The sequence below is a fragment of the Nuphar pumila genome, chromosome 2, assembly GCF_984573655.1.
Source record: "Nuphar pumila chromosome 2, dmNupPumi1.hap1.1, whole genome shotgun sequence".
NCBI lineage: Eukaryota > Viridiplantae > Streptophyta > Magnoliopsida > Nymphaeales > Nymphaeaceae > Nuphar > Nuphar pumila.
The window spans coordinates 146,539,081-146,553,421 of record NC_143250.1 but is presented as its reverse complement, the minus strand read 5'-3'; the positions used below and the strand labels follow the sequence as shown (position 1 = coordinate 146,553,421).

General features: G+C 39.6%; 1 protein-coding gene across 1 annotated transcript; it reads right to left on the bottom strand.

Moving 5' to 3' along the window:
* Nucleotides 1-2,567: 2,567 nt before the first annotated feature.
* LOC149847534 (auxin-responsive protein IAA3-like) lies at nt 2,568-12,623 on the bottom strand. The gene is made up of 5 exons (XM_089994173.1): nt 12,163-12,623; nt 10,423-10,673; nt 8,205-8,304; nt 3,193-3,255; nt 2,568-2,861 (listed from the first exon to the last, which is right to left on the bottom strand). Exons 1-5 carry the CDS (start codon nt 12,621-12,623, stop codon nt 2,837-2,839), a joined length of 900 nt encoding a protein of 299 aa, XP_089850299.1. The 3' UTR covers nt 2,568-2,836.
* Between the last annotated feature and the right edge of the window lie 1,718 nt (nt 12,624-14,341).

Below are 14,341 nucleotides of genomic sequence, written 5' to 3'. Positions count from 1 at the left end.
TAAAGCAGAAGTGGTGAGGAAGTCGGCATTAAAAAGTAGTATGAATGGAAAGTGAAACCCAGTTGTGATTAAGGGTGTCAATGGGTCGGGTTTACCTGGACCCGACCCGGACCAAACCCTATAGAGTTTGGGTATGGTGACAAATAAGAAGACCCGATTAAGACCCGGCTTCGGACTCGAAGGTCCAATTAATACATGAACCTGGATATAGTTTGTGAAATTTTATGCCATACCCAGACCCGACCCAAGTTCCAATTAAGACCTGAAATTTTTCAATGTAAAAATGATACAAAATATTATTTTAGCGTGGATGGTTCGGATGTGATTCTTGTAGCTTTTATACCTGACCGGTTGACATCCCTAGTTGTGATCACGAAAGCACATGAGAAACAAATAGTAATGCGTATAAAGCAATAAGAACAAGTAGAAAGTTATATAAAATCAACATGCAAGATTGTTAGAAGTAATTATTGTTGGCAAGAAGCAAGAAGCATGAAGAAAACTCTATGGAAGCCACGGGGAATCGATTTGAAAAGCAAAGGAAGAAGTGAGATTCCCATTAAAAGGAAGCGGGTTTTTCAAGCTTCTCATTTTGAGGAAGCATGGAGTTTCTATTGAAACAATTAGTGACCAAAAACAGGATTTAAGAAAAATCGAGATTACAAGCTTAGAGGCACGTTCTTGAGATCGCTATTTTTAGAACTTTAATAGCCCCACTTTGGTAATTCTGAAAATGTGAAAAGGGTTTATTATGACCGAGTTTCAAAGATACAATTAAGCTTGAACCTCAAAAGAGTCACTGCTTTGCAAGATCAGGTGACCTCTCCCACACTTTAACTTGGTAAGCTAAATCGAGAACAAAAGAATACAAAGAAAAAGCTTGAGAATCAAAAAAATTGATAATGCAAAAGATGAAAAATGAATAAATTTATAGACTTTAAAAAGGCCAAGGCATTTTTATGATAAATGAAATTAAAGGTCATAAATCCAATAGTTTGAAAATTAAACAAAAATGACCTTTAACGGTCACCCACCTTTGACTAATGATCAAGAACCTCCAAAACCGTCTAACAATCACAAAGCCCCATAAACGCTATATAAATGTACTTTTTAAAGTCTTTCATATAGTTGAATCATTTAAAAATGAAAAGTCAAAAAACAACTTGATCAAAGCGAACCTCAGAACCTCGCACCGCTACGAAAGTGTAAAAGTGCAAAGTGCACCATCAAAACACTATATTGTGCCCCAAGTGCCTTTGCACACACTTGTACAAACAGTGTGTTCATTCCTGCGTAATATGCAACAATATCTGCAAGTCACTGTAACACACACAGTTTACCAAAGTAAAGAATAGAGAATAAACACTTTATTTAAACCATCAGAAAATTTTCTCCCTCTTAGATATGAGACTAAACATTTTCAAAGCACTTTGATGGGAAACGATAAATCACCAAAAACTTTAGAAATATGCTATTTTTTGAAACTTTTTTGAAGCACACTTCAATTTTCCACGAAGCAAGAAACTTTAAATAACTATGTGCCAAACTTCAACAAGTGTTGGGCCCAACACATGTATAGGTTTACTCATACAATATAGATGGTTGAAGTGTTTGTCTCACATGCTTACAACCAAGATGCAATGTATTTATTTTGCTAGTGAGCCTGTTTGAGCTTCGCTCAATAGATTTAGAGTCAAATTTTATTATTTTCAACTTAAAAAATGTAATTTTTTGTAGATGAGCTATCTCAAGCAATACTTGTTTAACTCGGGCTCACTATAAGCTCGAGCTTGATTCGGTTTGCCACAAGGATGAACCAATCCTAGACACCCTGTTTGGACTTTGGATTGTTTGTCAGCCCTACTCATAACCCAAAATTATTCTGAAGTAAACAACTGGGTATCAATTTCAGCATCATGCAAATTATTTTCATGAACTACAATGTTTCTTAGGAATATAATCTGAGCAAGTTCTTGAGATCACTTTTCCTCAAAGTGGGGTTCTTCAACTTAATCATCCTCTGTGAGGCAACCAAGAAATGTCCATAACTTCTTCAACAATGTTTCTTCTTCTTCCTTTTTTTTTTAATGACAAGGAACCATCTTAGAAACACAAGCCACTTAATGGGCCCGCCTCCAAGTAGTCCACCGAACCCCCACACCTCACTGGGGCTGATCAACAATGATTTATTTATTAATGGCTTTTCAAGAAAGCATTTACGCTCTCATTGATCAAGTAAGAAAAACATTAAGGGCTTGTCTGCCTGCTGCGAAAAGCTGGGGCTTTCTTCTGAAATGCCCAAAATCAATCCCCTTTCAGCGGAAACGTTTCCCGTTAGCGGGTTCCGATTCATTTACCGTGGAAGGAGGCTCCACACGGAGCCGCCTTCCGCGACTTGCAAACACACTCTAAGGCTACCACTGCAACTCAAAAAGCCGGAGCTGCAGGCAACATCAAGAACATAAAGATAAAATTTATTCAACATGAGGAGCTAGGATTATAAGACAATACCTAGTCCTGGTTATATTGGAAAACATAGTACGCTTTATACATTAGCAGCTACCAAGCTTGGTTATCAAAAACATTCAGAGCCCCAAAATATTTGATACATTGTCAAAACATACATACTTTGCATATTTAAACAACCCCAACACAAGCTTGAATAGAAAAAGAGAAACCTATTAGAACAATCCCTAAGACTCTCTCTCTCTCTCTCTCTCTCTCTCTCTCTCTCTCTCTCTCTCTCTCTCTATCTATCTATCTATCTATCTCATAACCATGAGCTTCATACTCTTCTTTGATGAACCATGCATGGGTTCCATTTTGTCAACCATACTTATCCTTTGCTGTTCTTGTGGCAGCTGCATGAAGCAGAGAAATGTCAGTATCATGAGTCAAAGAAAATAAAATGATAATTTGTCATTAACTTTTAACTAGTTGCACTTTTTTTTTTCTTGATATTTACATAGAGAAACCATCCCCAGAATCAGAGACCTAGATGCACTGGCTCTGCCTGCCATACTTACTGTCGTTGTCCTGTGAGCTTTTACCCCTTACCCCCAAGGAGTCGTCATGCTTCGGCTTGCACAAGGGTGAGACCTATGAGATTTGAACCTAGACACCTGCATAGCCGACCTAGGTCCCATCCCAATATGCCAAACCCCTTTGAGACCTTTAACTATTTGTACTTACCAAATAGTAGGCGCTTCTGAGCCATTGATTATCCAAAGCCTCTTTACCGAGCAAACAAACATCCTGACAAAAGGAAAAAAAAATCGTGTGAAAGTTTGGCTAGGAAAGACAATTCCCATAACAAGGGCCCAGTTTTACATGAGAACTGGCTAGTTAGGATGTGACCATAATCCTCTAGTAATCTTATGAGCACATTCAGGAGGAGGGACTACAAGATCTGTGGTGATCTAACCAATTGCCTGATCCATTTTTCTGTGGGGCCGGACCTTTGCCACATGGCAACATGTGAATGGCTAGATCACCAGATGGATCACTTAGCTGATCTTCTGATCCCATCTCTGCTTTTGGACGCCATTGGAAATCAGTTTTCCTGCCAAATGGAGAAAATTCATGGAAATCTTGGATTTTGTGTGTCGCCAAAATCTAGATAATTCCAGCCACAATTTTTACCAGGTTTTCATATTTCTTTTTTCTACTACCAATAGAAAAATAGCAAGCACAAGAACGTTAATAGATTTTGAATGGGAATTGAACATTAAATCCTTTGAGATGAACATTATTTTGCACTAGTTGAGTGTGCAACTTTAAAAGGTTTTGCACATTAAATACATGTTTGTGCAGCATTGAGAACATGACCAAGTTCATGAAATTCCAAGGTGTGGCGCCTGAGAAGCCCATTTCACATGAAATGTGCCGTTTTGTGTGAAATGTGCTGGGCCCTGAACCAGTTTTCCTAGGATCATTTGTTTCTAGGGCTGCACTAGGCTCATTTAAACCCGGCTCCCGATCTTGAACACAAGCTCAAGCTCCTTAAATATAAATTATCAGAGCTTGATCAAGCATTAGAACTCCGTTAATAGTCATACAGTGTCTAGTTCTAGGATATGTATAATTTTTTTACAAACAAAGGTTTCATCTAAGTGGGCAGTGTATTTGATGTTTGTGCGAGAGGTGGTTTTGAATCCCACCCTTCTCACTTTAATTGAAAAAGTCTTTTTTTTTTAATCAGAGTTGAGCCGAGCCAAACTCGACTCAAGCCGACTTTATACACATGCTGTTGAAGCTCGGCTCAAGTTCGAGCCGAGCTTGAACATGTCTTTTTCTGAACGAGCCAAGCTTTTTGAGCCTAAGCTCAGCTCAAGCCTGGCTCATGTGCACAGTTATTTGTTTCAGTCTTTGCACTGCACCTCTTTCATGCAAAATGACCCTGTCTCATATGAAAGTGCATGAAACAAACGCGCTCTTAGAGTTCATGAACGTTGGCATGTAACATTTTTTTTTTAAAGACAAGCTGGGGTTAGGCAGACCCCCACCAGTTACACAACATACCATTGGGTTTTGAACTTGGAACGTCCCAACACATGGTGATGTGCACTAACAGCTCCTACCAAACAAGCGCAGTTGGTAGTCACATCTAACATTAGCAAACAACAGCTTACCCATTTTACTACCAGATGCACTAAAATCATGATCTTGGTCATGTTCGGCATTGGGCCAACCAGCAGTTTAGCCATTTTAATTACTACTAGAATGAACACTAGAGTTCATGAACTTGGCCATGTTTAGCATCAGCCCAATCAGCAGTTTAGCTATTCTACTACTAGAAACACTAGGAGTTCATGAACTTGGCCATGTCTAGCATTAGCCCAAGCAGGAGTTTAGCCATTTTACTACTAGGAACACTGGAGTTCATGAACTTGGCAATGTTTAGCGTTAGCCCAAGCAGGAGTTTTAGCCATTTTACTACTAGGAACACTGGAGTTCATGAACTTGGCAATGTTTAGCGTTAGCCCAAGCAGCAGTTTAGCCATTTTATCATCAAAAGATTAACTATACTAATACCAACAATCCTGACAGTGGTAAAAAAATTTAAAGCATGAGACAGGAACTTTTGACTCATGATCAATCCGGGTTGACCCTCCGACTCGGAACAGGATCCCGGTTCATAGACACAATAACAGCAGACACAATCGTGTGAATGATAGGCATGTCGCATTCCAAAGTGGACCATGATGGCCATGCATCACATGGCATGACGATGATTGACATGGTCCATTCACATGCAATGTATACTTTGTGACAATGAACTGGCTTAGCAGCAAGAGTTAGGTAAGAAATGTGATCAAGTCTTGGTTAGCATGATATAGGCAAAGAACTTCATAAACTCAGTCAGGTACTAGACATTTGCCCAAATGGGCCAACCTTTTAGAGCAATGTTGTTAGAATTAGTTTCTGAATCAAATGGGTTTAAAAAAAACTCGAACCGAATCAAATCAAATCGTTCGAATGGGTTTATTTAGAATTTCTTTTTAAAGTTAAAAAAAATCATAAAAATGTTTTAGTGCAATATTGGCATGCTTTGGATGTGCTTATTGTAGAATTTGGCATGCTTTGGATCATGTGTTCTGAATGTTATGGTCATACTCACTGTGCCCACAAGGGCTCCACGCACCTGGATAGGTGGGCTGGCTCAAGGTACTGAAGTTGAAGGATGTCAAGGAGTTCAATGCTCAAGGTGTGTGTCTCGTGCCCTAAACCCCAGGCTCCTTGGTAAGGGGAAAGCTAAGAGGTTTTAACTGCTTGGGGGTGGGCCATATGGTAGGGCGTCAATCTCTTTCAAGGCCCACCACTAGAGTCAGGGTTTCTCATGGTTAATTTGTTTGTTTGTTTGTTTCTGTTTTTTTTCTATGATGATAATCGGGTCTACCATAAGAGAAACCATACCCGGATCGGATAAGAACTACATGAATCAGACCCGTACCATACCTGGTAAAATAATATTTTTTATCATTTTTACATTGAAAAATTGCGGGTCTTAATAGGAATTCAGGTCGAGTCTGGGTCTGGTATAAAATTTCACAAACTATACCCGGGTTCATATATTAATTGGACCTTCGGGTCTGAACCCGAATTTTAATTGGGACTTCTTATTTGTCACCGTACACAGACCCTATAGGGTTTGGTCTGGGTCGGATCCAGGTAAAGCAGACCCGTTGACACCCATAGGAAGAAGGTACTGATACCTTGGTCCCAGGTTCGACTCCCACCAGGTGTGGTGTGATGGGAGTCGAACTAAGAGGACACTTAAAGTGCTTGCCTCCCCTGCACGGTAAACCCCAGGTGGGGTCACTGACACCTAAGCCCTTCTGGAGCCCACTAGTTAAAGACATGGCATAAGATCAAAGTCATCAGCCAAGGTGTATCATCATCTAAATTGAACTAAGATGCCAGTTAGGGACTAAGCGAGATGAACCGGATCCTACCGCTCCAATTATCCTCAGTTCTTCCCAGATTCTTAACACGGAATCTGACCCAGCTCCTCGTAAAACTTAGGCATGAACACTAATGGAAGTATGATTTTGAGTCTCATGTGTTCGGGTCGGATCCAAGAAGAATTGGGATAGCAACGGGCCAAGACTCACCGGACGTCAAGAATGCGAGTTCATAAAAACTTTGTTAATTGCATAAACTATGGATCGAGTCCACAAACTCAGTCACCCTGTGGGACCCTAATTCTGGCACTAGTTCATGTCAAACTCCAAGAAACCCGGTCAAATCTTTGGAGTCTGTGGGCCAGTGGATCTGGGCCCAGGCCAAGCCAGGTCCAATCAAGCAGGTCAAGTCTTTAAAGCAGAGTAAAAAGGTCACTGGAAAAACAGCATCTTGGTGGGTCCCATAAAACTATTAGCCAGTACTCGGTAATATATCAGCCTGGGCAGTGGAATGTGGGTTATTTTTCTTTTCTAGTTTGTTTTATGTTCATTGACTAGTCACATCTACTAACCTATTTTTGTTTTCCATAGGCCTTAGGGTTTGGGGGGAGTCAGGCCTGGGCCTGCCAAAGGGATCAAGTTAGTCGAAATGGACCCGGATTTGGATTTAGACTATAAACACTGGTATAGTGATCAGTATATCACACACTTTTAAGTGGAAGAACAAAAAAACCCATTAAGTAAGCATATTTCATCAAGCACCTCTCTCTCTCTCTCTCTCTCTCTCTCTCTCTCTCTCTCTCTCTCTCTCTCTATATATATATATATATATATATATATATATATATATATATATATAAAGAAAAAGTGGTATCTGTCTACCACTTTTTGAGCCTACCCCAATCTACCACCAGTGAAATGGTGTTTTGGGGTTGTTGGTTTTGCTAGGAAAATGATACTTAGATCATTTTTTTATAAAAATATAGATTTTAAGTATTGAATATTTTTTAAAATTATAAAACATCGAGTTTTCAATCTTATAAAAACCTACCTCTGTATCAGAATCGGACAATACAAGAGTCAATTCCTATACAATTAAAGTATGTAAATCACATCTGTATGGTCATATTTTAAAAAAAATAGAAAAAAACCCTTTTAAAGCCTGATAGGCTGGCGATAAGCCACAAGAAAAAGAGAAAATAAGCCCAAATTCAGCTGGTTGGGCTCGATTACCAGCCCTAATCATGTATGAACTCCTAGCAGTACTATCATTAAGGTGTGCTCAAACTTTAGATGCAAACGTGACAAATTAAGTTCATGAACTCATATGTTTATATGGTGGCCAGAAGAGCGATAATGAGGGAGCTGAGATAAAGACACTAGATCAAACCCCATTGATGCACGAGTGTGTCTCTAGCTTTCAGAGATGGGGCCACATAAGGCAGGGTAGTAGTGGGGCCCCCTCACTTCAGCAAGGGATTCTCGTCATAAAAAAAAAACAGTTTGGCTCTAAGCAACAGGATCTAGTTCACCGAATGGGCCCAAGTATGGCTTCACTAAACGGGTTAAATCACGACTCATGCAAAAGGGCCAAGTCCACATGGATGAACTCGATTTAACATAAGTTCGCAAAGTTGGTGTATGTGCTCAAGCAGCCGAATGAAACGGGACCGAGCCCATATGGATGAACTCGACCACTGGAGCAGGACCTAGTTGCCAGGTTTGAGTTGACGTAGCCAACCTGATGAGATTGACCTAGTCCCCACGGAAAAGAGAAAGGAAAAGAGAAGAAATACTCACTCCCATGGCACGTCTCCAACTAGCATACGGTCCCCCTCATTGTCTTCATAAACAAGGACGTGTTCAGCAGAATCCCTTCCCTTTTCCATCTTGATGTCAACTAGAAACATTATTAAACAACAAATCACAAACTAAATCACCTTTAAAAATATTAAAAAAAAAAATAGTATTGAAAATAAAAGATTGCTTCATTAGCCACAACTGGTCGGACGTGGAACAGGTCAAGGGTCACATGGACCCACACTAAACATGACCGAGTTCATGAAAAAAAAAAAGATTTTTTTTTTTGTGTGTGTGTGTATATCAAGGGAAAACCCTAGTTCAGGTGGTGAAACCCCGGAGAGATTGATGCTTTGCTGTATAGTCTACCTACAAGCCGTTCGAAACCCCTCAGCGACGCCCCGTGCCTAGCAAGGAACCTCCTGCATTGGCTTTAAGGCAAGGGACGTGCACCCCAGGTATTGAACTAGTGGTATCCTTCAACTTGAATGCCTTAAGCTGACCCACCTAATCCAACCATAAGCTTATTAGCAAAAATTGCTGAGTTCTTAAATTTGGATAATTTCCTGTTTTAGGCTAAATGAAAGCATGCAATTGATCTTTCATCAAGTTGAGTCGTGTGGCAAGCAGGGTGGTTGTGAGGGCGTTAAGATGAAGACACCGGGTTGGACTCCATTGGCGCATGGGTATGTCCATAGCTTTGAGAGGTCGACCCAGCCCGGGCCGGTTCCTTGTCATAATAATAAAAAAAAATCAAGTTGAGTCCCATCATTGATTGGCTCCAACTCTTCTTATGATGATGTACACATGGGACTCACTTGTCTTATAAGCCAATCCAAGTTGTGGCCTTGAATATCAGATCAGATTACAGTATGAAAGGCTCTATCTGACTATACCCAAGTCCATACAAATTTAGGGTCAAGTTGCCCAGTTTATAGATCAAGCAAGGATCTGAAATAGGTTGGGTCCCATGGCAATAGGGAATCAGCCTAACTCAGTTTTGGTCTACCCACTGATTGGACATGATGGGATTGTGGTTGACCCACAACTTGGTCTAGCTGCAAAAGAATTGATCAGTGTTAGGCCAACAAGTTGCTATAGAACTTTGCCAAATCATATGCAATGAGTCATAAAGCCAACCCCATCTTGAAGAGACAAAGATTGACGATGAGGATTAGCATTGACTCCATGCTATCGTTTTTGAAGTATCCGGGTTCGGATCAGGTTGTGGAGGATTCATACAAATCTGGTTCGACGTAATTGACCAGTTATTCGACTCGCTCAAATACGAGGCCAGGAATGTGTGCGGACCATTTGACTTGCATAATAGCAAGAGCAAGTTGCACTAACCGGGCTAGGCTGGTTGGCAATTGGACATGATGCAGGCAGGATTTGGATCACGGCCGGACCCTGTGCATCAAGTCAGGCAGCAGCTAGGTTTCTAGGCAGCAAAAGTCTCGAACCAACTGAGGCCTGACTCAGTGTGAGATCGACCCTGCTAATGTCCATAACAGCTTGGATCATGGCTGGGTCAAAGACTCAAATCCTTCTCAACTAAGAGAACAGGATCGAGTTTCTCAACAGAACCGAACCGAATCCTGGGTCCAGTGGCCAGCAAAACTTTATTTTTGCCTAGAAAAAATGAAAGCACTCATTGAATAATGACAAGGATAACAAAGAGACATAGGATGACTTGAAAAACTGCATCATCCAGCAAATAGAAGAAGATAACAAAACAAGTAGATAGGAGAAAAATTGGTTATTGACAATCACAATTAAGACTCATTAGAAAGAAAATAAAAATGAAACAGTAACCAAAGAAAGCAAAACAATGAGAGACACAGATAAGACCAAAGCAGAACATCACTATCAAAATTGACATTGTAGTGTTCAGTACACAAAAGCAACTATATATATATATATATATATATATATATATATATATATATATATATATATGACAAGGAGACTTAGCAGCCATGACAATCCCACACAACAACAATTTTCAACGGTCAAGAGTACAAACCACAAGAAGAAATGTTGAAAAAGAGTTTGGTGTCATAAAAATTAACTTGAAATTACAAAACCAGAGGTGAAACAAGAGAGAGGACTTCAAGGAAAGATGGAAAAACAAGCATTGAGAGGTTGACATGAGAGAGAAAGAAGGCTTCCATACCATCAGAATTGCTTAGTTTTGTAGAGAAACAAAGGAGCTTACCATCTAAGAACCTGCTGAAGAGCTGCTGAAGCCCCTGAGACAGAGACACATAACCATCATAAGCCTTGAGATCGATCTTCCGGCCGATGGGGAACCCGTCCATGTTAACCTTCACAAACAGAGAATCCTCCGTCTTCTTCTCAGGCTTCTTTGAGGACTCCACCTCTTTCTCCTTCTCCATGTCTGTTCTTGGTTGAGTTAAATTCTTCCGCGAAGCGCGAACTGGAGGCCAGCCCACAACAGGGGGAGCTCTGAATTTTTCATGGCAACCCAAAAGAGAGAAGAGAAGAGAATATTACTTGTTTTTCTCTATGATCATGAACACATTCTTTCAAGGAAAAGAACAAATAAGAAAATAATCAAACATGCACACTTGAATTTCACAGATCATCTTAGCTTTCTCTGCTAGCAAAACGATTTCATGCATTACAGTTAGCTTATGCCTCTTATATTGCTGTAATTTTCTGACTTTGTTTCATCAAGTGAGTGGGGCAGTTACCAGTATCATGAAGCAGCCAGGACGCTAACGCGTTGTTAACATACTCCTAAAAGAAAAGAAGATGAAAGTAGCCGACATAGACAAAGTATGTACTAATGTTTCACTATATGTATATATATAAATGTGTGTGTGTGTGTGCATGAGAGGAAGAGGTAGAGTGAAATAAACAAAGACTCAAATGGAACGTACTGATGTCTTAACATGAGAGAGAGAGAGAGAGGAACAAAAAAAAAAAAAAAAGAATGGTACAAAAGCAAGAGATGTTGGAAGCAAGCAAGAAAAAAGAAAGGATGGAGATGAAGATAAGAGCGAACTACCATGAACTATTTTGACATGAAACTGGCAGTCTTAGGACAAGGACGCAAAGGAGGGGCTAACGCTATAAAAAGAAAAAGTACAGTCCATTTGTAACAGTAAGATACCATAAATATAGAAACGGATGAGATATGCATAAGGACAATGTATGCTGCAGAGTTTCTAGCGGGCAAAGACAGAAAATTTCTGCAATTCAAAGCGTGGAGTTGGTAACTGCAATTCAATACTGTCCTAAATAGCTAGATAACCAGAAGCCACAAGCCATACACTGAAGTCTGGGACATATGACAGACAGTATGCAAATTTATAAATACACCCTATACCCATGTGGGTAAACACTGTGACCCTTGTGGCTCTCTTCTCATTTCTATAAAACCAACACACTTTTCCAAGAAGATGCCTCATAATTTGCACTTTCACAGACAATATGCATAATCAACTAAACTAGCATTCTTTCCATTTGCTTTCTTATATATATATATATATATATATATATATATATATATATATATATATATATATATATATATATATATAGGCACTCTTGGCACTTTGGAACAGAGACACCCATGTCAGTTGATCTGTCTCATAAGGCCATATTTGTAATTATGAAACTGATGAACAGAAACAACCCTGAAAATGGCCATCACAAAGAGCAAAAAAGATAAAAGAAAGTAAAGCTGAACACGTTGAGCTGAATGTCAGATGCCGAATCCACAAGGAAAGAGATAAAAGCCAAGACCTATCAGCAGAACCCAGAGGTCAAATCATGAAAACTCCTCAGAAAAAGAAAGGAAAAAAACAAAAAAAAAGGAAAAAAAGAAAGAAAGAACGGAAGAGTCATAAAGAAACAGAAGCGCTATGACAGAACTCAAAAGAATAAAAAAACAGAGAGAAGGGGGGAGATTTTTTCTGAAGAAACCAGCCTCTGGAGTGCAGCAGTTGGTGGCTCAATCTTCTGTTTCTGATCTGAACCCATCTTTTCTTGGCCCAAGCCTGAATCTTTCACACATTCATCCTTGCCAAAACCATCTGCTATCCCATTAATGCCTCTCATACCAACCCCCACAGAACACAATGGCATAAAAGGCCATGGATTGCCAAAACTAGAGCCAACTCTCTTGTCTTCAACATCTCCAATAGCATGTGAAAACCCTCTCTTCCAACCAGCAGCAAGGCCTGAACCACCACACTTCTGGCTTGCCAGATACCCACTTTTACTTCCCTTGATTTCATCACAGACGCCTTCACAATGAGAGATAGAGAGGCCAAGTCTAAGCTCTGTTTCTCTGGTAGTAGGACCAAGATGGTTTCTGAACCCACCACTGGTAGTTTTGTGGCCAAGTCCAGTGATTTTATCAGCATCTTCTTCCTCTGCTTTTTTCATGGTGCTGGCTGTCGACACTTGGTTGTTGATAGAGGTTTTTTTGAGATCTTTGCAGAGTTTTAAAGAGAGGGATCAGTGAGAAAATTTGTAAAGAAAGAATGGAGCGAAAAAAGGGTAGGGGACAGTTGGTATGAACTGTAGCCACTAGCAGAAGTTGGTGCATGAAAGAATCCTTTTCCTTCTTTTTTTCTAATTGGTGTGAGCACACGCCATTCTGCCACCCTCTATTTTTTCCTTTTCTGTAGACATGGTCACACTCACATGGATGGGTCTAGTGAGTATTACTAAATTCTACATCAATTCTTGGTCAAGGACAGGAGCCACGCCAGTTACATTATATCAAAACATTTGGCCCAGGTTCGGCTCGAACTCGGCTCGTTTCCTACATGTATCACAGCCGACCTCGTAAGGACTGTTGGGCACAGATTAAAAAGAATGATGTGGTTTATTTATTAGTTATCCTGTGATTATGCTCTTGAGCTATATATCTACATGCTATTATGCTATTAGACCATTGAAGAAGTGATGGAAGAATCACCCTCAGACAGGATTGTTTTTACCCGTACTCATACTGATATTGCATCCTTCGTTAAGAAGGGGATATCATTTGCTACCCTAGTTGGTAAGGAATATCCTCTAGCTGAAAATCATAGAGAGAGGTTGTTATGACCAAATCTGACCTCGTGGATGTATTTAGCATAGTTAAAACAGTAAGAATCGACCCTTGGGTCATAGTTTTTCGACGTGAAAAATATGTTTTTTTAAGGTTAAAAATTTTGGTACATTGTATTAGGCCGTTGATTTTCAATCCTCGTAAAATCTGACATATATGTTAAAAAAATATTATCCAAATTTCTGTTTCTACTAAACTTAAAATATAGATCACATATGGAGGGTCGGATGTGCAAAAAAAATGCAAAAAATAAAAATATTATATTTTTTCATTAGGGAATTCCTTACTCACGAAGGTAGCAAATACTACCCCATTAAGTCCTACTTTCTCTACACAATAAACCATTCTTGGTACAGCTAGTTATTATCAAACCCACCTCTGTGTGTGTGTTTTGAAGCGTATCAAATACACCTGTGTTCTCAATATTGAATCGAAGTAGCCAATTCGAATTGAATTAGGCAGCTTTGTTCAAGTGGAGGCGATTCAGGCCCTCCTGCAAAATCAGTTGATTTAGCCCCCAATTCAGCTATATTGGGCCAAATGAGCACGATACAGATAGAATCATTTCTCGATAGACAGATTCGAAACAATTCAATTCGATTGGATTCAAACTGATTCAGGTTTTCTTTTCTTTTTCTTTTCTTTTTTTTGGAAAACCGATTCCTACAACATTGAGATCCACCATGAATCAACCACTGTATGGTTTCAAAACGACATTTTGGTAAACAATGTAATTAATTACCCAAGATAGTTCTGACTGATTTGCACTAGACACTTGGTTGTATGCATGATATGACCTTGGATGTCAGTGTTTCATATAAGTTTTCGAACAGCCATATTACCCAATCTATGATAATCATGGGACATGGAAAATGCTTACTGACCACTGATTCAATTTCATAAACCAACAATGAATCTTTTAGGTTCTAGCCCAGATGATCTGTTAAGTAACCTATGTTGTCAATAATTATATGGTCCCAGATGATCTGTTAAGTAACCTATGTTGTCAATAATTGTATGGTCTAAAGTTTTCGCAACTATTTAA

What these genes read in the sequence shown, in the direction of transcription:
- LOC149847534 (XM_089994173.1), bottom strand. Translation starts at nt 12,623, where the DNA reads ATGAAAAAAGCAGAGGAAGAAGATGCTGATAAAATCACTGGACTTGGC. An exon ending in GTTGGAGACGTGCCATGGGA is followed by an intron (nt 3,256 to 8,204) that starts GTGAGTATTTCT and finishes TCCTTTTGTCAG; the next exon opens with GATGTTTGTTTGCTCGGTAA. An exon ending in TCAGAAGCGCCTACTATTTG is followed by an intron (nt 2,862 to 3,192) that starts GTAAGTACAAAT and finishes TGCTTCATGCAG; the next exon opens with CTGCCACAAGAACAGCAAAG.